Source organism: Lepidochelys kempii, chromosome 3 (assembly GCF_965140265.1).
Source record: "Lepidochelys kempii isolate rLepKem1 chromosome 3, rLepKem1.hap2, whole genome shotgun sequence".
In the NCBI taxonomy this organism is placed as follows: domain Eukaryota; kingdom Metazoa; phylum Chordata; order Testudines; family Cheloniidae; genus Lepidochelys; species Lepidochelys kempii.
The window spans coordinates 63,895,808-63,919,073 of record NC_133258.1 but is presented as its reverse complement, the minus strand read 5'-3'; the positions used below and the strand labels follow the sequence as shown (position 1 = coordinate 63,919,073).

Below are 23,266 nucleotides of genomic sequence, written 5' to 3'. Positions count from 1 at the left end.
ATGTTAGATCAGTCCGGCAAATATTTGAATAATTCATCCAAAGATGAATCTGTTAGTCTTCTAGTGTTAGAGGCTGCAGCCTCTGCAGGAATGAACAAAAGACCCCAAAAGACAGTTTGAAGTACAGACTGATGTCTGAAGGATTCTTTTAGTTCGGAGTCCAGATTGCTATGTGTTTTGAATGTGCACAGCAATCACCAAAAAAAAAAAAAAAAAAATTACAGAGCCCCCATCCTATTAGTGAAAATGACTTAGTCTGCTATCCTTTAAATAAAAAATAACAACCAACAGTGTGTGTGTTAGCTTCTGGGTTAAGTGGGGTGGTGTATCTTCAGCCATTGTTTTCTTTCCTGTTTGTTTTTTCCTGACACATCTTCCTATTAGTAAACCAACATTCATAGAGAAAATATTCCAGTTAACAAGTAAACATACAGTATTTGTATATTATTACAGAGCAGCTACGCTTCTGTCACACCCCCTTGCTACCATTGGTGAAGGTGCCCAACAGTAGTAGTAATACCTCGCTCTTGTGTAGCGCTTTTTCATCAGTAGATTTAAAAGCACAATAGGGAGACCTGTTTGCCTATTTTCAACTGTGGCAGTCAGTGCCAGTTCCTGTGGTTTTTTTCACTGTACACAGAACAGTAGTTATTGTTGAAGCTTGTCCAATTAAGCCTCTTTGTAGACTTCTTTTGGTATAGTAAGTCCATGTCACTTGTCTCTGATTATTATTTACTGAGTTTAAATCCATCTTTAGAATGTCTTGGAATGCAAAGAATTTATTAGCTTCTCCAATGTAAAATTCCTCTGAGATCACCTAAGAATATTTATCATATTCATTTCTTTACTAGCTGTGAAATGAGGAGTGATAGTAATATTCATACAAGGTGTTTTTTCCTCTTTCAGCATGGGGTTAGTTTATACATGCAAGATAAAGAAGGCTTATCTGCCTTGGACCTTGTGATGAAGGACAGACCAGCCTATGTAGTATTCAAGAAAACGGGTAGGGCATCAAATTAATACAGAGATTCCTGTAAGATATGTACTGCTATCAACATATAAATGTGTGTGCATGCGTAGACAGTACTATCTGTTTCTAATTATGACTGTACTAATGGTGTAGTACTTACAGATGTTATACAAAAGATGTGAAGGCAACATGGTAAGTTGGTAAGAGCATAGAAAGAAAACCTTGTCTACACATACACATTCTATACCTTTTTGTCAGAAGAGAATGCAACAGCACTTAATGATGGCAGAAGTTTAAGTCCTAGGGTAAATAGGGCTAAATAATGTTCTGGAACATGTCTTGAGAACTTGTTTTGAGTTCAGTATTGGTGCTCTACTAACTGTCAGCAATGAATGAAGATGCACGTGCTACTGTAGTTACAGGTGAGAAATTCAAAGTACCTATGGTATTAAGTTCCAGGGTGGATTTGATTTAAATCAATTTGATTTAAATAATGATTTAAATTACTAGTCAGGATGACTCAATTTAATCCTGGTTTTCTACATAAAAGTGCTTTCTTGTTGGTTTGTATAACCTTAGTACATATGCTTCACAACTCAGAGAGAGATGTAGGTTTCATTTTTAGAAGGTGCACGCTATACATTTTTAAACAGTGATTTATTTTGAAAATTTTTCAGATTAGTTTTACAGCTATATCAGAAAATGAATGATTGTTTGGTTATTTCATTTACCAAAGGTAATCGAAGCAGATAGTTCACCTCCCAGTGACCTCATAAATATCTCCAATTCAACAGGTTAATCATGAATATTTGGAGGATTTTCTTGCCTTGTTGTATTAGGAGAACATCACCAGACAGACATTTAAATTGTTTTATTTAACTAAAACAACAACGTTAAGTATTCTTGATTTTTTTTTTCTTCAAGAGCAAACCTATAATGTTTTACCAAAACAAGTGTGTGTCCCTCGCTTCTCACGTTTATCTCCAGACTTCTTCTCCTTGTCCAGATCTATTCCTCCCTCAACAATCTTCTATTCATTGAACTTTTTGAGACTTTGCACTTTTAGAGAGACGTAAGGGATCGACTCTGTGTACACAAATTTGCAGAGGGACAAAATAGTTGAGGTCTGTTATTTCTCACCTCTATATATTATTTATTTATTTAAAAACATTTTTGCTGTTAACAAGCATGTTACCTATGGGGAGACACATCCGCAGTTTGAGAACTGCAAAACTAAGCATCTCTGATGGTACCTTTTAGACTTAGCACTGAGTCCCATGGGTAGATAAAAAGATTAACCTAAATAATCTATACAGAAGCCTATGGAACTCCATAAGATTAGATCCCTAATACATGAACTATTGGAACTCATTTACAAAACTTTTCTTAAACATTACATGAATATATTGTCTCATGCTATAGAATTAGAATTTATAATCCCTATTCCATGATGAGAGATCTTTGAGCTATAATAGGTATTTTTCATCAAAAAAATCTGATTTTAATTAAAAAAAATCATTGATTTTTATCCACCCTGGTCTTAACATTAGGTTAGTTAGGAGGGATTCTGTCTGATGTCCTCATCTTGGTTCAGCTATTTTTCAAGAGCCTGCCTAGAGTAAATTGATGGGATTCAGTGACTTAAATAAATCTGTTGACATTGAATTACATCCCTCATGGTTTTAACACCAGCATTAATAGATTAAATGAATTCCCTATATCTCATCGCAGCCAGTTTAAAAAAATTGGGATACAAAATTATAAATCTTCAAAACACTTTAGTGCAACTTTTATATGATTTTTAAAAAGTAAACTAATTCTAGTCACTGGCAAGTTATTGTTATATCTAAGTAATGTGATCTGCTAATTTGAGTACATAGGAACTTTCTTAAAAGACATTATTAAGTTTAAAATCTTCTTTGAATATACTTCCCCATCTGTGTTCCTAATATCCCTTTAAATTATTATAAGTGAATTTTAAAAATCTAACCTGCTTTTTCCTGTTTCTGCTCCACTTGTGCTTTTCCCCCCATTTCAATCAGCTTTTGTGCAATGAAAATAGTTTAGTCAGTTTCCTTTGCTAGTCAATTAAATTTTTGATTGCTGTAATATTTCGTTGCACAAATATAGTTTAGTATTTTGGTAGAAGAAATATATACATCCTAATTCTGGGCTGACATTACCTTATGTTCTATTTATTAAACACTATTTCATCATTGTTTTGATATTGATTTTAAAATGTATTGATTACTTTACAGTCATGCTTTGAATCTTTAGATAAAATATAAACTTAGTGTTGCATCAGAACTGATTTGACTTTCTTATCTGTTTGTCAGAGGGAAATAGGTTAAAGTTCACTTTCTAGTATCATGGTAATTACAGCTGAGAGGGTACTCTATTTCCACAGCTCTAATCTATATAACTTTAGCCAAAAAGAAAAGGAGTACTTGTGGCACCTTAGAGACTAACCAATTTATTTGAGCATGAGCTTTCGTGAGCTACAGCTCACGGATGAAGTGAGCTGTAGCTCACGAAAGCTCATGCTCAAATAAATTGGTTAGTCTCTAAGGTGCCACAAGTACTCCTTTTCTTTTTGCGAATACAGACTAACACGGCTGTTACTCTGAAACCTGTCATTTAGCCAAAAAGTCTCTCTTGTGTTGAAAGTTCTTGTGGTTGGTCTAGAATATAAATTAAATGGGAAGAGTTGAAGAAAATCTATTTAGCCGTTTGAGTCCAAGCATGATTTATTTTTTTTTAATATATGTGGAAGACAAAACTTTGCATACCAATTAAGGTAGTTCATGCAGTTTTGTATTGCAGACTTGACATGTAAATAGTTCTTACTGATGAATGTGTGCTCTGTGAAGTTGGACAAATATTGTGAGAAATATATGTGAACAGGGACCTAATGTACAGGACATGCAATATGATCAAATATTTCATGCTTAATAATCATTCTAAATTCTCAAAAGAATCTTAAAATATACCTTTAAAATAGAATTTACCTTGTTTCTTCAAATTTTATTTTTAATTGGAGTAACGTATACTGTTCTAGTTCACACTTATGTCAGAGGTGGAGTTAAATTAATGCAGCTCACACACAGATGTAGCAGATATTGCAGATGGAATTTGTCCTTTGAATTTTAGATCCCACAGATGTCTACACTTGGGGAAACAACATAAATTTTACCTTGGGTCATGGTGGTCAACAGAGCAAACATCATCCTGAATTGGTGGATCTGTTTCCTAGAAATGGAGTCTACATCAAACAGGTATTCTGAAAAAACAAAGATTAATAACCCATATACCATCATGAGTAAGATTTTTTTTTTTTCCACAGAGAAATAATCTCAATATTGGAGCTGATCTTGCTGCCCTTTCTCATATAACAGTACTATTTTAGTCATTGAAACTGCTCTGGGGATTAAGTGCTCCTGGACTATTTTCCCTTCAGTCCACAGATCAATGACTCCCAACTCTTTTTGGATGTATAGATACCCTTTTGGATGTATTTTACGATGATGTAAAATGTTGGATTGACTTCTGATTTGAAAGCCATAGTACATTCCTAGCTTTGTAAATGGAAACTATGTTTTGCAACAACAGATGATGATGATAAATAATTCCATGTAGGAGGATGGTGCTATTGTAGTTTCCAGTGCCATATAGACAATGAATTGAAGATGAACAGTGTACTAGTTTGATATACATTCTGTTGTGTCTTGTGTGGACAGACTGTATTTCCTCAGTGAAGGCAGCATATTTACAAAGTAATTTACAAAAAGAATGCTAAAATGCTACCCCTCAAACTGTAACTGTATATATTATTTTCAGGTGGTGCTTTGTAAATTTCATTCGGTGTTCCTTTCCCAGAAAGGACAGATTTACACTTGTGGACATGGTCAAGGAGGACGCTTGGGTCATGGTGATGAACAAACATGCCTGGTATCTTTAAAAATATTGTGTATAGTCTAGCACAAAAAAATCTTGTTTTAGATATGCAGTCTCAGAATTCATTAAATGTCTTATTTTGTTCAGTTGTAGGTTATTTTAAACAATGACAGTCTTTGTTCAGAAATTATTTACAAAGGAAGAATTTATATTTTAAATGGATTTGTATTGAAACTGATTAGTACCTATTTTTTCATTTGACTAGTACGTAGTTGCATTATGCTAATCGATGAATAAAAACGTTAAAATTCAGTTTGGTGCTGTGTGTAATAGTCTTCATGAAGACTTCAGGGCTATGTATGGACCACCAACATTATGTACTTATTTTACATGAAATGACATCATTTTTAAAATTTTATGAGAAACCTGAGAGTGGAGCAATTTATGAGAGAAATTGCAAGTATATGTATACGTATGTACATTGTTGTGGAAAACGAGTCACACCATCTGTTTGATTCAAACAGTTTGAGGTCCTTTATTGAATACAAGCATGCAGGGAGAAGGAGACCAAGATGGTCACATGCAAGTGCCACCCTGGTCTCTCTCTACCCTGCCCCTATAATACCAGACTTTTATATAGGTCCAAATTCAAGCCAAATGATACATTTCCTTACCACTCAAGCGTTATTAATAAAGCCTTATAACGAATTAATGGAAGGGCAGTTTAATAACTAGCACAGTGCTGACGCACCATGTTATTATCAAGATCTTATCAAGATCTGCAGTTTGCTGTGGCAGCATTTTGACTAGGAACTTTTGCAGTGTGGAGGGTTCATATAATGGACAGCTAGGGACTCTTCTGGAGGCCCTTTTGGCTCTTTTCTAGTTAGAGATTGGCCTAGTCCATTATCTCGGTCAAGTGCCGCAGCCTAGTATACGTAAATGCTTTAGCTTAAGCCAAGTCTTACAGGATACAGGCCTGTAGGCCTCTTGCATTACAGTTTTTGCGTATGTTGCATATAGTGCGTAGATTTTGCTGTAGAATGGGATGGGGTCAGTTTCAACAGCAAGGTTAACAGCAGTTTTCCCCCACAATATTATAAAGTTGTGTGCTGTAAAGACATTATTGGCTAGAATTTGGAATAACCATATGAATTATGTGAATGAATGCCAAATGAATGGCAAAGCCATAAATGACTGATTTAGGTCCCAAACAAGTACCAATACCATCATTTGACCACTTCACCTATATTCTGTAAATGTCACATTTAAAAAAGAAATAGCTGAGTTTTTTTGATCACTCCATTTATAACGCCAAGCTTCTTTAGTACTATGAATCCAATTTACAGATGTCCTGACGGAAAGCCATGAAGGCCTTGATATTATGGAGATTGATACTATTATAGAGAAACCTTATATATTTAATTGATTTTAAACAAAATCCCTTAGTGTGTGTTTGTGTGGTCCCCTCTCCCCCCACTTGAAAATTAGCTGAAACAGCATTTTTAATCAGGGCTAGAAGCAAGTGGCTTTTGGAAAGCTGTGATTCTCCTCTTTTCAGTGGAATTGAGAGACTGGACCTCAAACCCGTACTGCATCACTGTAATTTTGGAGGAAAAATACGTATTTAGGAGAAAGAAGGAAGCCTTTTTCTATCAGAGTAACTTCAGAAAACAAACACAAACACACCATTAATTGTGACTATTGAAAACTGCTCAGATGTTTTAGATTGAGTTTCTGAGTAGATTTCAGGTGATCTGTTCTAAAGGTACATGCTAAAAGTATTTTGTCATATTAATCTTCTTTCCATGTGATATGCAATGTGTTAATATATCAAACAATAATTACACAATTCTGTACCTTTTAAATGAGTTTTCTTTTGCATTTCTATTTTTGGTGTGGGGTTTTTGGTGTGATTTGGTGATGGGGGGTGTGTATGGTTTTTAAAAAAATTCTCTCAGTACAGAAATGAGTGTTTTTAATGTTTTCAACACTTGGTCGATCTGTACTAGGTTCCAAGACTTGTGGAAGGTCTAATTGGCCATCAGTGTTCCCAGGTAGCAGCAGCTAAGGATCATACTGTTGTTTTAACAGAAGATGGATATGTTTACACCTTTGGCCTAAATACTTACCATCAATTGGGTATTCTTCCTCCTCCTACTAATTGCAGTGTTCCCAGACAGGTAATAACTGCTTAGCTACTACTTGGACCTTTTCCTCACTGAGAGTGAAATGTTAAGATCATATTGATGTCTATATGTAAACTTTGTAGGGATAATTCAAGTGGAACATGGGGTCGAATAAAGCCATCTTCTCCAAGTCATTAGCACACAATCTCAATGTTAAATATTTGTGTAATGTAATCAGATGGTTTGCCTGTCTGTGCTCTGCTTGGATTCTAAGCTTATAGAACGGGGTCAGCAACCTTCGGCACTCAGTCCATCAGGGTAATCTGCTGGTGGGCCGCGAGACATTGCGTTTACATTGACCGTCTGCAGCCATGGCCCCCCGCAGCTCCCAGTGGCCGCGGTTTGCCGCTGCAGGAAGTGGTGTGGATGTGCCACACACATGTGCTGTGGATGTGCTGCCCGCTGCTTCCCACGGTTCCCATTGGCGGGGAATGGCAAACCGTGGCCACTGGGAGCTGCGGGGGGCCGTGGCTGCAGACGGTCAATGTAAACAAAATGTCTTGTGGTCCACCAGCAGATTGCCTTGATGGGCCGCGTGCCAAAGGTTGCCGACCCCTGTTATAGAAGTACTAAATCCTGTACTTGATGACTAGGCACAGTTGCAAGAAAAGTGCTGAAGTATATTACTCTGAAGTACTTCCTTTAGTTAAAGGTTTCTATTTCAAATGAGTGAAAATAAAAATACATATTTACTAAGTGGTATCCTTTTTCATGGATTGTTTTAGGCCGCTGGTTTGTGTCTTTGTAAGGTTAGACATGCACATTAAGTCATTGGCTTCCCCGCACTCCCTAGTGCACCCTTTCCCTGAAAGCCCTTTTAATGTCAGAGGTTGATAGTGGTTTGGGAAAAATAGTAATAGGGATAGTAGAGTGAGAAGAGGAAAAGAAAATTTTCTGCAATGACATTTCCTGATAGTTGTAGACAAGAAGCACAGGTTTCAGGGAGGAGAACTTGCCCAAGGTGATACCTCAGAATAAGTTATTTACTATCTCAAAGCAACTATACATGCAAGAATTGCTTTACCTACTACTGAAGGGAAGTGCCATCTGGAGTGAAATACAACTAACAGCATTCAGTAGCACAGCATTACACGGCAGCTAGCAAGAGGAAGTGAAGAGTAACAGGTCTAATTGAACCTGTTGAAAGATGTTGGGAGGCAGTCAAAGTTTCACCAGGGAATGGGATTACTTCTCCAATGACCACGAGTGGTCATTTTCTTAATTTCACTTGCCATCTGTTGGATGAAATCTAGCATCAAAATGCTCTCTTACAGCATGCTAGGACACTGGTACTTAAACAGAGTGAAGCTTTCCAATAGCCACTTTTTACAGAACTTGTATTTTTCTTTGGCTGTCTCACCTAAGAACTGAACTTAACCCTGCTTAATTCTGAGATCTGTTGATAGCCCAAGGTGGCATGGCTCTAATCTAGCGTGGTGGTGGGGCGGAGGAGGGGAGAAATAGGCTAACCCTTTCTGGATTTTTCTTGTTCCTCTTTGTCTTTGATGGAACAGTGTTTCACTTAAAAAAAGCAGGGTTCATTTCAAAAGCTAGTTATACTAAATCTTCAGTGAAACTGATACAACCATTAAGAGTTTAATTAGTATGGACTTCATTATTGCCAAATAAGAAGTTGATTTATGCACATCACATTTTATTTGCTTGGGATTTGATACTTATATGAAAATCTTTGCTTTTATATGTAGGTTCAGGCAAAAAATCTGAAAGGTAGAATGGTGATTGGAGTGGCTGCAGGCAGATTCCATACAGTGCTATGGACTAGAGAAGCTATATATACCATGGGACTGAATGGTGGCCAGCTAGGTAAGAATGTTTTGTTATACAAATAAAAATCGGTCTTTAAAAATGTTACTCAAAGTAAAAGCCGTCATCTGTATGAGAAAAGAAGCTTAATTAATGTTGGTTTATACTTGTCTTCCACTGGCTCCAGAACACACTCTTTTTTTCTTTTACTGCTGTCAATGATTATTTTTATGCTTGAGGATGAGTGGGGTAAGTCAAATGTAGCTTTACTGTTCAAATTTATTTGGCCAACTTTCTCTTCTGTGACTCTTGTGTGGCCCATCAGTGCAGACTTTCAGGATACAGAATGTCATTGTTTAAATTTAGAGAGACAAGGTGGGTGAGGTAATATCTTTTATTGGACCAACTTCTGTTGGTGAAAGACGCAAGCTTCTGAGCTACAAAGAGCTGCTCTTGCCTCTCACCAACAGAAGTTGTTCCAATAAAAGATTTTACTTAATTTACCTGGTCTCTCTCTAATATCCTGAGACCAGCACAGCTATAACAACACTGCAGACAACATTGTTTAAATTTGTAATTTCCCAAGGGGAGTGCTTGTGTTGTGCACAGCACTGGGCACGCTGTTGGCACTTTTTTATGTTCTCTATCCAGCTTTCCCCTATCTGTAAATATACTATTGGGAATTACCTCAATTTTTCATCCTTACTAACTTTTTAAAAGCAAGATACGTATCTGAATATGCATTGTGGGGTTTTTTGTTTGCTATTTTTGCTAAGCCATTACTAGAATTGTCTTTTATTCTTGCTTCCAGAATAAATCTTCATTTGACGAGTTAAGACGATAGCTTATTAAACATACCACATAGCAGTGAACTTCATTTATAGTTAAGGGTCTGTGTGAAATGAAATATTTTTGCCATTTTAACACTTTAGAACCTCAGACTGATATTGGTGTTTAGACTGAGTTTCTCTTTCTCTGGGTTTACATCTGTGCAGATTGAAAAGTTTTGTTAGCTAATCCTGGTGCTTTCTGTTTACGTGCACTAGTATGCTGACTCCATGAAGCTTAGGCACTTCTCTGGAAACTGTGCTTTTATCTCTCCTATGTTGGAGCAAGGCAACCGTGGTTAAATGTTTTATATTACTGTTGGGGAATAAAAAACAACCTTTATTGATAAGAAAATTGTCATTAATAGGAAATGTTTTAAAAATATCTCATGTTCTGTTCTTAAATTTAAGTTCATAGTGTTTCCATGCTATTTCATGGCCCTCTTAGTACCCCCTAATACAATTTCTGCTACTCCAATAAGTGGGATATACAGTAGGATTCTTGCTTCTGCTAGACCAATGTGGCTCAATCCTCTCTGTCACTCCTCCTGCGACAGCAGAGCCTGATGTCATAAGCCACATTTTCAGTACAGGGATGGGGGAGAATGTATGGTGGTTAAATTACAACAATGTTGTTGAAATGCAGCTTTGTGTAAATTCTCACTCTTTCAATAACTCTGTCTTCTAACCCCCGCCAGTACTGTAAAAACAATAAGACTGAAACAGTTATTTTGGGTGTATATTTTACTTTGTCAGTATTTATATTAATGTCTGACTTGCACAGGTTTTTATCATTTTAGACAATTTTTAGCATTTTAAATACATTTAAATCTATTTTAATAATTATTAACAACGTTTACTTAAGGGATTGTATCTGTCTCTGTCTCTATACAGTACACCTCTACCCTGATATAACGTGGTCCTTGGGAGCCAAAGAATCTTACTGCGTTATATCGAACTTGCTTTGGCCTCGAGCATTTCTGGTATTAATAGTCACTTCCCGCCCTCTGACCCCTCAGAACCCCCGACCCATCCAACCTCCCCTGCTGACTTCCCTCACCCCTATCCACACCCCCGCCCCCTGACAAGCCCCCCGGGACTCCAACGCCCCGTCCCCTGACTGTCCTGCCCCCAGAACCTCCGAAACGTCCAACCCCCCTGCTCCCTGTCTCCTGACCGCCCCCCCCCGAGACCCTTTGCCCCTTATCCAACCCTTCGGCCCTGGCCCGGCACCCTTAACACGCCGCTCAGAGCAGCGTGTCGGAGGCAGGCATGCTGACACGCTGATCTGCTAGAGCGTGCAGCCCCGCTGCCCAGAGCGCTGCTTTACTGCGTTATATCTGAATTTGTGTTATATCGGGTTGCGTTATATTGGGGTAGAGGTGTACTACCAAAGTCTTGATCAATTGAATTTGGAGCCTCTTAAGAGTTCTTCAGAAGGGGTTTTGGGTTCTGAAATGTTCTCCACACAGTATGGTTTGCCAAAGCCTGGATTTGTCTACCTGCTGGGCTTGATCACAAAATCCATTTCTTTTCTTGAGTATTTGGGGAAGAGGTGGGCTAAACAGCTGTGGAGGAAGTGGGATAAAGTATTAGTGAATATGATAGCACAAGGAATATTGTGGTGGGTATAATATAATATAAGGACAGTCAAATTAGCAATAACGTGGAAGACCTTTTTTTTTTTTTTTAATTGCTACAAAATATTGTTTGAAAATAAGCACTTAGAGTTCTGTGTATATTCTGGAAAAAGTCAAACAGAAAATTAAAATAAATGTATTTATAATCTCTGAGGTGACTGGCATCAAGAATATGCTTAGAGATACCATGTGTAATTAATAGCTGACTTTTAGTAATTTTTATAAAAATAGTTTTCTTCTTAAAAAATAGGAAACAGGAATGGGATTGAGTGTCTGAATCCTTCCCTTTTATCTCTCCCCCCCCACCCCCCAAAAACAAAACAAAAAATCAAACCCACCCTACAACTAGGTACAAGAGCCTTTACAAACAGGCTTGTTCAGTTTCTGAACAGTCAGTTGATGCAGGAGGAGCTGGTTTGGCACCTGCCAATAACTAGTTATGGATATATGGAGGCTGTGTTCATGTGATGTGGCAACTAATATCACAGCCTTGCCACAGTCAAAGTAAAATTGAGTTTATACAGTGTAATCTGTCCTGCTAATGAACTTCCAGTTTAGTGTGGTAAGCAAGATAAATGCAGCTGTTGTTGTGTGATTGTAATGGCTAACCATATTTAATTATCTTTCTATGGTCTGTGATTGTGTAGACCAGAAATCCATTACCTTTTTTCAAAGCTTCATTTTTGTGATAATGTGACAAAAAATGACAAGTACCTTTTGATTCGTTTCTGCCTAATAATTGTGAAGATGAGTAACGTAGAAAAATTAAATTTTAATTGGCTTTTCAGCAATATTTATAGGAGAGAATGGGGAAGAGTTCTCAAAATCAAATGACAAATTATGGAATCTCAAATAACTAACATAAATGGGGGGTTTGTATTTTGTTGTAGGATATATGCTGGATCCTAATGGAGAGAAGTGTGTAACTGCTCCTCGCCAAGTCTCTGCTTTGCATCATAAGGACATCATTTTGTCCTTAGTCGCTGCAAGTGATGGCGCTACAGTATGTGTTACTGAAAGAGGGGATATTTACTTGCTCACAGACTATCAGTGCAAGAAGATGGCTTCCAAGTATGTATTTTTTCCTTTACAGGGAAGTACAATACTAAGTTAGTTTCACTGTTCTTTTTCTTTTTTCAAACTATTTTGGAAGAGATTTGGAGGGGGGATATTCGTGTTCAAGAAGTAATATATACCGGGTCACTTTTACAGTTGCTTCTTCCTGGACTTCTTGAGTTTGGCTTGATCTAATTGTTTGTTTAGTGGAGGCATTGAAGGCTGGGCTTGTTTCTTTACTAAATAGATTTATTTTGTATTTGGGAGTGTGTAAAATAGCCATATGCTAATAGCTGAGTTAAAATACAACTGTTAAAAAGGCTTCTAGAAATTAGAGTATGTATAATTGGATACTTTTAGAGTAGCAGCCGTGTTAGTCTGTATCCGCAAAAAGAAAAGGAGTACTTGTGGAGTACGTTTATTTGAACATAAGCTTTCGTGAGCTACAGCTCACTTCATTGTCCAATGAAGTGAGCTGTAGCTCACGAAAGCTTATGCTCAAATAAATTTGTTAGTCTCTAAGGTGCCACAAGTACTCCTTTTCTTCTTGCGGATACTTTTAATTACTGAATATTTAAATGAAACAAATCTGTGAGGGTTGCAGATGCAGGAAAATCAGATGCGGGGGAAAACATTAAGAGAAGCTTCCTTTTGTTCTAGCCAAATGGTTACTCTTAATTTTCTCTTCCAGCAGCTGTCATTTTTGAATCCTCAGTCTTATGTCTCAATTTGATGATGATGGAGAAACTTCCATACTTATATGTAAACCCTTTTAAAATCCCTTCTAATTTAGAACGGGGAGAAGAAAGTAGTTTAAAAATTTGTCAGGGTTTATTTACTTTAAATCAATTTAAAATAAGTGATTTTTAGTTATTTTCCTATAGAAAGGTTAATTCTCATTTGGTTGGTATAACCATTAAAAATGTAGATTTTCAACCAAATGTAGCCTTTAAATTATAAATTGGGTACTTGTGCTAACCAGGAAGTTTTCACTATATCTATACATATTTATTTAAGCAATTCTATAGCTTTAACATAGATTTATTCAGATTGCATTTAAAACTGATTTAATAAACAACAGATTTTTATAAACTTACTTTCCTATGTACTTGGCACATTAAAGGTCAAATAAAACTCTTAAAATATTGTTTGTGTGTATATAATTTGAATTCCAATGTCCGTCTAAATTTAGCTTGGCACAAATCCAAGTTAAAAAAAGATCTAGTAAAGAAATGTCATAAAGTGTAAAATTAACAAAGGAGGTATTAACTGTAGTTACTGTAGTTGATGGATTTTTTCTGGTCACCATGGGCCAGATTTGTGAAGTTTCTTTGCCTTAAAATGCACCTAAATCAATGGGAGTTACCTGTTAGATACCATTGGGATTTTCATCAGCACCTAAGAACCTTCAAAACCTGACCCATGGTGACTAGAAACAAAGAAAGTTAGGAGCCTAACTGGTTTAGGTGCATTTGAAAATCCTGTATTTTAAGGTGCCTCAAAACCTTGGAAAATCTGGATGGAATTGTTCAAGTTCTTAGAATTAGTGAATCTGATCCTCCACCATGTGGCTTTTATTAATATAGTGGAAGAACAAAACAAACTTTCCTGCTTTTTAAACTCTCAATTGGTTTCTCAACTTTAAACTATTGAAAATGAAGAAAATGTGATCTCTGCACCTGCTAGCTGAACTGAAACCAAAAGTAACTAAGGAATAAGCTTTTCTGCCCAACAAAATGAAAGACATTTGAAGAAATACATACTAGCATTCATTATGTTGTAAAAACTGAAAATAATATATAGATACTTAATGCAGTACATGATATTGTGACACATACATAAAGTTAACCTCAAAAGTTAAAGATGTTTTCCCCTGATTTTTTTGTATATAAGTAAAGCAACATCTTGAGGAGGACTTATTCATGCACAATATTTTTTTATTTACTTAAATGATTTTAATAAAATAAAATTTTAAATTATGAAAATTAAAACACTTCTTTTAAATTGAAATACTTTTCTTTTAAAAAATAATCTAATTTTTTTTTAAATCAATTTTATCCACCCAGAAACTTGATGAATTCTGTAAGGATGAAGTATGGATTTTTAAATAAATTTTATTAATGGGCCATGGGTATGAACTTTTGAAGCTCGAGGAAAATGGATCTTTCAATGTATAAAGTTTTATGTGTTGCATTCTAGTGTTTTCAGGAGTCTGTGTGAAAACTATAAGTAAGGCTACGTTTTAGTCACGGGTATTTTTAGTAAAAGTCGTGGACAAGTCACGAGTAGTAAACAAAAATTCATGGCCCGTGACCTGTTCAGGACTTTTACTAACTAAAACTTGGGCCAGGGTTGCTCTGGCGTGCTGGTGAGGGTGGGGGGAGCAGTGGCATACAGCCCAGGACCCCTGCTGCGGGGTTTGTGTGGGCAGTGCTGCATGGCCTGGGACCCATGCTGGGGTGGGGCGGCAGTGTGCGGCCCGGGACTCCCGCTGGTGCTGTGGGAGGGTTGGCGGGTCTGGCAGTCTCCCTACCTGGCTCCAACGGCATGTCCCTGCATCTCCTAGGGGGAGAGCAGCAGTCGGGGGGCTCCTCTGCTGCTCCCACCACATGCACCAGCTCCGCAGCTCCCATTGGCCAGGAACCACAGCCAATGGGAGCTGTGGGGGACGGCATGTGTGGGTGCAGGTAGCGCACGGAGCCCCCTGGCCCTTCCACCTAGGAGCTGCAGAGACATGCCGGTCGGAGCCGGGGAGGCTTCCCCTCTCCCTGAGGTAAGTGTCGCCCCCTCACTCCTGCACTACAACCCCCTGCCCTAGCCCTGAGCTCCCTCACGCACATCCAAACTGCTGCTGCTAGCCCAGTTTAGTCATCATGTAGAACCTTTGCGTGCCAGTTTGCCTACTGGAGAAGGGTAGGGGGAGTCTTTTTTACTTCCTTCTGTCTGGGTGAGGTTGGTCATATGCATCAGTTTGTGCTGAGAAAACACACCAAAAAGGAAAGATGAATTGGTAACTAATTTTGTTGTTCTCATGTTGTGCTATGTGGTGGGTTGTTTTTTTTTCAACAGAAGTAACTTTTTTTATTATTATTATTATTTTTATTTAAAGTGTAATATGCCATAGCTGTACAAGGCAGCTGTAATTCTATCCTGGGGTCTTGAGCTTGAGGTTCATTTTAATCTTTTTTGACTTGTCCATCAGTTCTTTACCATAGGAGGGTATTCTCTCTGTGGAGATGAAGATAACCTATTTTGAAGAATGGATGGACATGAGACAACTACTGTATGTCTCAAGCCATGAGAATATTTTGTTTCTAAGGACTGGTAAATATACCACGAGGGAAAATTAATCACAATAACAATAAACTATGTATGTTACATTAGCTGCTTTTTAAAGTGATTCTCTAAATGTAAAATCTCAATTATATGTAAAAGAAATATTAATGTTATCTTTGCTTTTGTGTTCATTCAGACAGCTGAACCTAAAAAAGGTTCTTGTTAATGGGGGATATTTGGAATACAAGATGGATCCTCAACATCTCAAAGAAAATGGGGGTCGAAAGACTTGCATTCTTGCCCTGGATGAAGCTGGACGAGTAAGTTGTCTGCCTAATGTATTAATTCTTTTGAAACAAGAAGTATATTGAAAGGGCTAGGTAAATTGAGAACAGAACCACGGGGGCTCCCAAGTGTATTTTAACTTCTCTGAGTAGAATTCTCTTTTTGGTATGGGAGAAGGATGGCATCTGAATTCTGAGTGGGTGTCATCTGGCTGAAAAATTCATCAAAGTTAACCCAAAGAACAGTTATCTAAGAACTCCTCTGCCCTGGTTTGTAGTTTCTTTGCAAGCTGTCTTCTCCACTCCTGCCATCCCTTCAATTTCATCACAGAACTGTCTGCTTGTTCCACATCACTTTCATTCTGCTGACAGCAATGTGAGCAAGACATTGGAAAAAGAACCTGATGACCTGGGTATGGTACTGAGAGAATTAATGGTTACTTAAGTGTGGGCCACTGGTTTTTAGGTCCTTAGTTTTTTTTTGTTCTGTGTTCATTGTTTGCCACAAGTGCATGATGTTACACTTAATATTGGTCAGATGTTGGTCTAAATTGCCATGTTAAGAGAGGCCAATATCCTTATCTGAAAATGTCCATCCCTCTTGTACACAGCTGCCAGTGTTCCTCTAAGATACGGTTGATACTCTCACATGAACCACTGCAACAGTGTACAACAGGCTAGAACCTCTGTTTGTGTCTCTTCTGTTTCCGAGTGTGACTACAGCCCACTCTCAAACCATTACCTTAGAGATACAATGTACAGTATGTCTGACCACACTTAAAAGTTTATGTGCCATACCCAATGAATGGCTTAGTATATATGTTTAATTGCGGACAATTGTACCTTCTGGTTAGTATGACAATGCAGAAGAATTTACTAAAGCTTTCCATATTACAGCAACTCTTCTTAGAAACCCTGAAAACTCAAAGCATCCTAGAATTAGTTCACTGCAAATTCTAAACTTGCAGCACCATCTAGTGGTGTTTGTAAAATTTTTGTTTAACGAAAATGCTGCAGTGGAAGAGAAATCTAAAATTGTGCCAGCACATAAAGAATAAAGAGGACAGAACTGAACTGGTGTTCCTCTCTGCATTTTTCTGTCTTCACTTTTGCAACATGACTGAGCTCTTTTTATAGGATAAAGCAGATTTTTGATAGGTGCATCTAGTCTTTCAAATTAGATGGTAATATTTTGTCAAGAGGTTTATGTGTGCGCACATGTATGCTGTAAACCATGTGACTCGTAAAGTTACTGTGCCTGTGGGATCACCAGTGTGGCTGCAATAGCTTCTAATTCATAGAGTCGCTGGGCCAATATGAATCAGCATAGCTCTGTTTACTTCAGTGGTGTTTATGTCAATTTACACCAGATTGTTATGCCAATTTTACACAAGTAAAATGGAAACTGGTAGTTTTGTGAGTATCAAGGGTGTCTTAGGCATAAACATCGCAAATGACTGCTTGGAAGAGAGGGGACCCCCTTTTGCTTTTCAGTACTGAATCAACAGTTGGTGGTCTAGCCTTATCTCCCCTCTCCTCATGCAGTACTGAAGGAAAAGGAAACTTGCTGCGCAGTTTCTTCCCTCTATGACGTTACCCAGGGTACAATCTGGACCGATGAACAGCTGTATCCCCTCAGTTCTCCGAGGCTGGGGTGCATTTTACACTGCTTTGCTGTGAGAGCGACCACTTCTGGTCTGCTTGCACACAGCCTCCAGCATGTAAATTACTCCCAGTTATAGTATATTAGTACTGTTACCAGTCACTCTTGAATTACACTGTAGAGGAACACCAGCAAATTCCCAGTCCCAGACTTTCCCCAGAAATGTTCATCTTGTACTGCCCAGCTCTGCTGGACAATACAAGTTCATATGAAGTCTGTCATTTTATGAATAAAAAATGATATGCACAAATCTTGTTATCTCAAATGGAGTTTCCCAAACACTTCAATCCAATCATACTGGTTCAGATAAAACAATAAAACAAATTTATTAACTTCAGAAAGATAGATTTTTAAGTGATTATTAGTAATGAGGCATAAAAGTCATTATTGGTTACAAGAAAATAAAAGTAAAATGCAACTAATGCCTAACTTAACAAGTTAAGTGAATTCAGAACATAGATCTCTTTCAATACATGTTTCAGCAGGCTTACTGATGTGAATTTCTTGCAGTCAGGATCCCTCCCCCAATCTAATGTCGCTTAATTTTTCTTCAGGTGTTGTCGATGCCATAGGTAGCAAGAAAAGGAGAGAGAATTTAGGGCATCTAATCTCCCTTCTTATAGTTCTTTCTCTTCTTTTGAGAAACATTTCCACCTGAGGTTCAGGTGATAGAAAGTCTTTGTAGACGGGAACCCCAAGCTGCTTTTTTTGTCAAGATGCAAATTTTTTTTCCACCCACACACCCTCTTTTCTGCCAAACAATGGCCACTTAACCATGAGATGGTTCATTTGATTTTGTTGACACCTGGCTGAGGTTTTGTTGAGTCTTTTGTCTCTGGGATTTGTGACTGCTCCCCGGACTTGTAATATGTCTTAATACTAACGTTCAGAGGAATCTTATAACTTTACGTACAATGGGGCCACACACATTTTACCAGGACAATAATGATCAGCAAAATGAGTTTTTGAATTATACCTCACAAGCCATACTTTGTACAGAATTTATCATAGTCTTGTAAAAGAGGTGAACATAGGGGTACAGACTGTCACACCCACCCCTTTCCCCCACCTGCAGTTCTGTAAATCTGTCCTGCCTTAAATATGTTCCATGGGTGATCTTTGATCATAACCAAATCTCTGATTCTGCTTTGTAATCTTGGCCTGTGTAAAACAAAGCGTTTGTGGGGCCACTGAATGTTCAAAGTGCTGAAGAGGCACTCAAGGAAGAGAAGGTTGTGGAGAAGTGAAATGAATTCTTTGCATTAACCTTCACTGCACTGAATGTGAGGGAAATTCCCACACCTGAGCCATTTTTTTTTTTTGAATTGACAGATCTGAGGAACTGTCTCAGATTGAGGTGTCAATAGAGGAGGTTTTGGAACAAATTGATAAATATAACAGTAATAAGTAATAGGGACCAGATGGAATTCACCCAAGAGTTCTGAAGGAACTCAAATATGAAATAGCAGAACTATTAACTGCAGTATGAAACCTGTCACTTAAATTGGCCTCTGTACCAGATGAATGGATGTGAATGCTGACTTTTATAAAAGGCTCCTGGCAATTACTCACTTCAGTACCAGGCAGATTGGTTACAACTATAGTAAAGAACAGAATTATCAGACACATAGATGAACTCAATATGGTTAGGAAGAGTCAACATGGCTTTTTGTAAACAGAATCATGCATCAGCAGTCTATTAGAATTCTTTGAGGCAGTCTACAAGCATGTGGACAAGAGTGATCCAGTTGATATAGTGTACTTGGACTTTCAGAAAGCTTTTGGCAAGGTCCCATGCCAAAGGCTCTTAAGCAAAGTAAGCAGTCATAGAATAAGAGGGAAGGGCCTCTCGTGGATCAGTAACTGGTTAAAAGGGTCATTTTTCACAAAGGAGAGAGAGAAATAGTGGGGTTCCCCAAGGGTCTGTACTGATACCTGTGCTGTTCAACATATTCATAAATGATCTCGAAAAGGGGGTGAACAGTGAAGTGGCAAAATTTGCAGATGATACAAAATTGCTCAAAATAGACCAAATTGGCTGACTGTGAACAGTTACAAAGGGATCTCACAAACGTGGGTGACTGGGCAACAAAATAGCAGATGAATTTCATGTTGATAAATGCAAATTATTGTACATTGGAAAACATAATCCCAACTTTACATAAAAAACGTTGGGTAGCTGTTCCCACTGAAGAAAGAGATCTTGGAGTCACTGTGGATAGTTCTCTGAAAACATCCACTTGATGTGCACTGGCAGTCAGGAAAGCTAGCAGAATGTTAGGAACAATTAGGAAGGGGATAGATAAGACAGAAAATAGCAAAATGCCACTGTATAAATCCATGGGACACCCACACCTTTAATGCAGCTTGCTGTTCTACTTGCCCTATCTCAAAAAAGATATATTAGAGTGGGGGGGAAAAAGGACAACAAAAATGATTAGGCGTGTGGAACAGCTTCCAGATGAGGAGAGATTAAAAAGACTGGGACAGGTCAGTTTTGAAAAGAGACGACCAAGGGTAGATACGATAGAGATCTATAAAATCATGAATGGTGTGGAGGAGGTGACAAGGAAGTGTTGTTTATCCCTTCACATAACACAGGAACCAGAGGTCACCTAGTGAAATTAATAGGTAGAAAGTTTAACAAAAATGTAAGGAAGTACTTCTTCACTTAACGCACAGTCAATCTGTGGAACTCGTTACTAGGGGCTATTGTGAAGGTGAAAACTCTAATGGAGTTCAAAAAAGAATTAGATAAGTTCATAGAGGGTAGTCCATCAGTGCTATTAGCCAAGATAGTCAGGGACGTTATCCCATGCTCTGGGTGTCTGTAAGCCTCTGACTGCCAGAAGCAGGAATTAGATGACGGGATGGATCGCTCAATAATTGCCCTGTTCTGTTCATTCCCTCTGGAGCATCTGGCACTGGCTACTGTTGGAAGACAGAATATTGGCCTAGAAGGCCGTTGACTGTTCTGAGTCATATCATTCTTATGTTTTTATCTTCTTAAAGTTTAAAAAAGCATTGAGGTTTTTTTGGTGGTGTTAGTCTGATAGTTAAAGACAGGCATATTGTGTTCTTGAAATGTGTTAGACTATCTTTGTTCTTGTAAAAAAATAGATATATTTTGAATGTTGCCTGGTGTTAGAAGCAAAGGAACTAGAAGACAAATGTACTTAAATAACTAAGAGGTGGAATCTACTTGTCATTTGGTAGGCATTGCCCTCATTAAAGACTGGTATGCTTCTGGTTCTCCTTGAACAAGATATTTCATTTGGGTTCTATTGAAGTGCAAGAAGAAAGAGGGAAAGTACAACTGGAATCCTAATTGCTTCATAATCTAGCTACTTCATAGTAATTACTTCAGTTTTCTGCTGCTTTATTCTAAAAATGCAGATAGCAACAGTAGACTCCTACGTTTTTAGAATGGTACTTGCAACTAAACATTGTAGGTATGAACATCAAAACAAGGAAAGTTATCTAGTAGAAAGTGTTTAAGCCTTTTTTTTTTTTAATAGGCATGTAACTTTTGATATCTGAGCATCTTCCTTTACTGCTCACAGTGAAATAAATCATTCATTGCAAATAAACTTGCATTGTTAACAATTCATAATCTTCCCTCTGTTCCTCAATAATTTTGAGGTAACATGTGCTTCCGGTTTAATAAAGCTGTAGTGCACATCACTGACTTGCTTTTTTCTGTAGGTTTCTAAATTCTCTTTAACCCCTCCACCTCACCATTAATATTTTAGGTGTTTTGCTGGAAGTCATCCAACAGTCCTATGAAGCAGTGTCGATGGGTCTATGGCCGCCAAGTCTTCATGTCTGACGTTGCTTTAAATAGGAATGAAATAATGTTTGTCACGCAGGATGGTGACGCCTTTACAGGAAAGTGGGTAGAAGGAGGGAAAAAAACTTCCGAAAAGAAAGGTTAGTTCATGCTTTTAAGGTGTTTTTGAAAGTACATGACTACGTTTTATAACCGATTTCTAATTCAATAAATATCTTTACATTCCCTCTCTCTCCTCTCGCACCCAACATTTGTAATTTTTTTCAGGTTTTGTATTGGGAGAGGGAATTTTCCCTTATACAATCTGCCTGATTTATTGGTAGTATGTGATGGGCTATCTCTACTTCCTCCATGACTGACAGATAGATAAAAGAAATAGGAGAGAGTTGGCACTGTTCAGCTAGTTTAGTGTTTTTGCTATTGTTTTTTGTTTGCCCCACCATGTTCAGTTTAACTTGTCTTTCTCAGTTTACAGTGAGCTTCTGGTGCACAATCTGTATCCTGAATAACTCATGGTGAAAAGGGTCATAAGTGTCCAATGCTTATGTGAATGTTAGTGATCCTGAAATGTACTGGATGTACAGCATTGGGTCCTCCTGTCAGTAAAGAATTGATACAAGTGAAAAGAGTATGTGCTTCTTCACATTGCCCTGCTAGGGTAACTTTATCTTGTTTCATGGACACTGCTTATATAGATCAGCATGTAGTTCAGTTTCCAGAAGAATTCAATCCTTGTATTCTTAGCTGAATCTGCTGACTAAGGGTCCCAGCAGTAGGAAGTTGTTTTTTGTAATTGCAAACACCTGTTCCATAGGAATTGATTGAAAAAATCAGCTCTATTCACATGGACCAACTGAAAGTCCACAGATGGTACCTGCTTTGTTACCACCAAGCTGGATGGGTTTGGATTTTTATGGCCTACAGATGAATGCCATATCACATTTCCATGACCTTCATTTCCAATTTACTATTTCAGTTTTAAGCCTCCAATCTTGCATTCCTTCATTGCAAGGTGTTTCCTTCCCTCCTCAAAACACTGAGTTAACCCATCAGGTTTCCTTTTTTGCTTTTCTACTTTCCAAGAAGGTCACATGTCATGGTAATTCTTCCTCCTCATCTCTGTTCTTCTAGCTCTGTAAAGTGTCAGAACAAGGGAATCTGTTTAATTTGGACCTTCCACATAGCAACGTATGGTGCACTGGTCTTACTTACTGCTGGTCTGGTCTTAACAGTTCCATAATGCACTAAAATATCTTTATTCTTGAAAGACGTTGAACCAAAGGCCTTTGTAGTTTGGGTTCACTCTCCCTGGCCTTGTGCTGGACTGGTGACCCTATAAAGGTAGAAAGATTTTGGCTAGGCAGAAAGATTTTCATTTTGTTTGTTGCGTATTAATAGCGTTCTTGCATTCTGCCTAAGACTACAGTTTAAGAAGCACATAATTTTAATATCTTTTTAAGCAGAAATGGAATGAAATATTTTAGTAATATTTCCCAATGTTCATTATTCAGAATTCACTTGCCACAAATTTATAATTAATAAAATAATTTCTTTTAAGTTTTCCAAACTGAAGATATACCATGAAAATACTAAAGGGACATTTTGTGTACTATATCTTACTAGTGTTGTAACTGAAGTACAATAGAAAAAGCAGAGTATGCTTCATTTAATCCATAGCAATGCCATCTTGGGTGTGATATCTCACAAAATGAGGAGGGTTGGGTTGGATGAGTACTCATTGGGTGGGAGATCTCCCAAGTCCAGGGATCAGAATCTAGGTAGGCTTATCTCTTTAGGCATGCCATTCCTGATTGCAGTCAACGCTATTTGGGCCAAAGTCTTCAGTCTGATCTCTGTAACTCTGTTGACCTCAACTCAGTAGACTCACACCAGTAATTAATTTTGTCCTTTGT

At 37.8% G+C, this 23,266-nt stretch overlaps 1 protein-coding gene across 5 annotated transcripts in view; it reads left to right on the top strand.

Moving 5' to 3' along the window:
* Positions 1 to 23,266, top strand: part of IBTK (inhibitor of Bruton tyrosine kinase) — a 97,313-nt gene that overhangs the window by 13,324 nt on the left and 60,723 nt on the right. For 4 of the 5 annotated variants that reach the window (XM_073336543.1, XM_073336540.1, XM_073336538.1 and 1 more), the window contains exons 3-10: positions 907 to 1,003; positions 4,121 to 4,245; positions 4,808 to 4,918; positions 6,877 to 7,047; positions 8,760 to 8,877; positions 12,175 to 12,355; positions 15,813 to 15,936; positions 21,316 to 21,493. In XM_073336543.1, coding sequence (XP_073192644.1) covers positions 907 to 1,003; positions 4,121 to 4,245; positions 4,808 to 4,918; positions 6,877 to 7,047; positions 8,760 to 8,877; positions 12,175 to 12,355; positions 15,813 to 15,936; positions 21,316 to 21,493 — 1,105 coding nt within the window. The remainder of the gene's footprint in view (positions 1 to 906; positions 1,004 to 4,120; positions 4,246 to 4,807; positions 4,919 to 6,876; positions 7,048 to 8,759; positions 8,878 to 12,174; positions 12,356 to 15,812; positions 15,937 to 21,315; positions 21,494 to 23,266) is intronic. The other variant, XM_073336541.1, reaches the window with a different exon arrangement.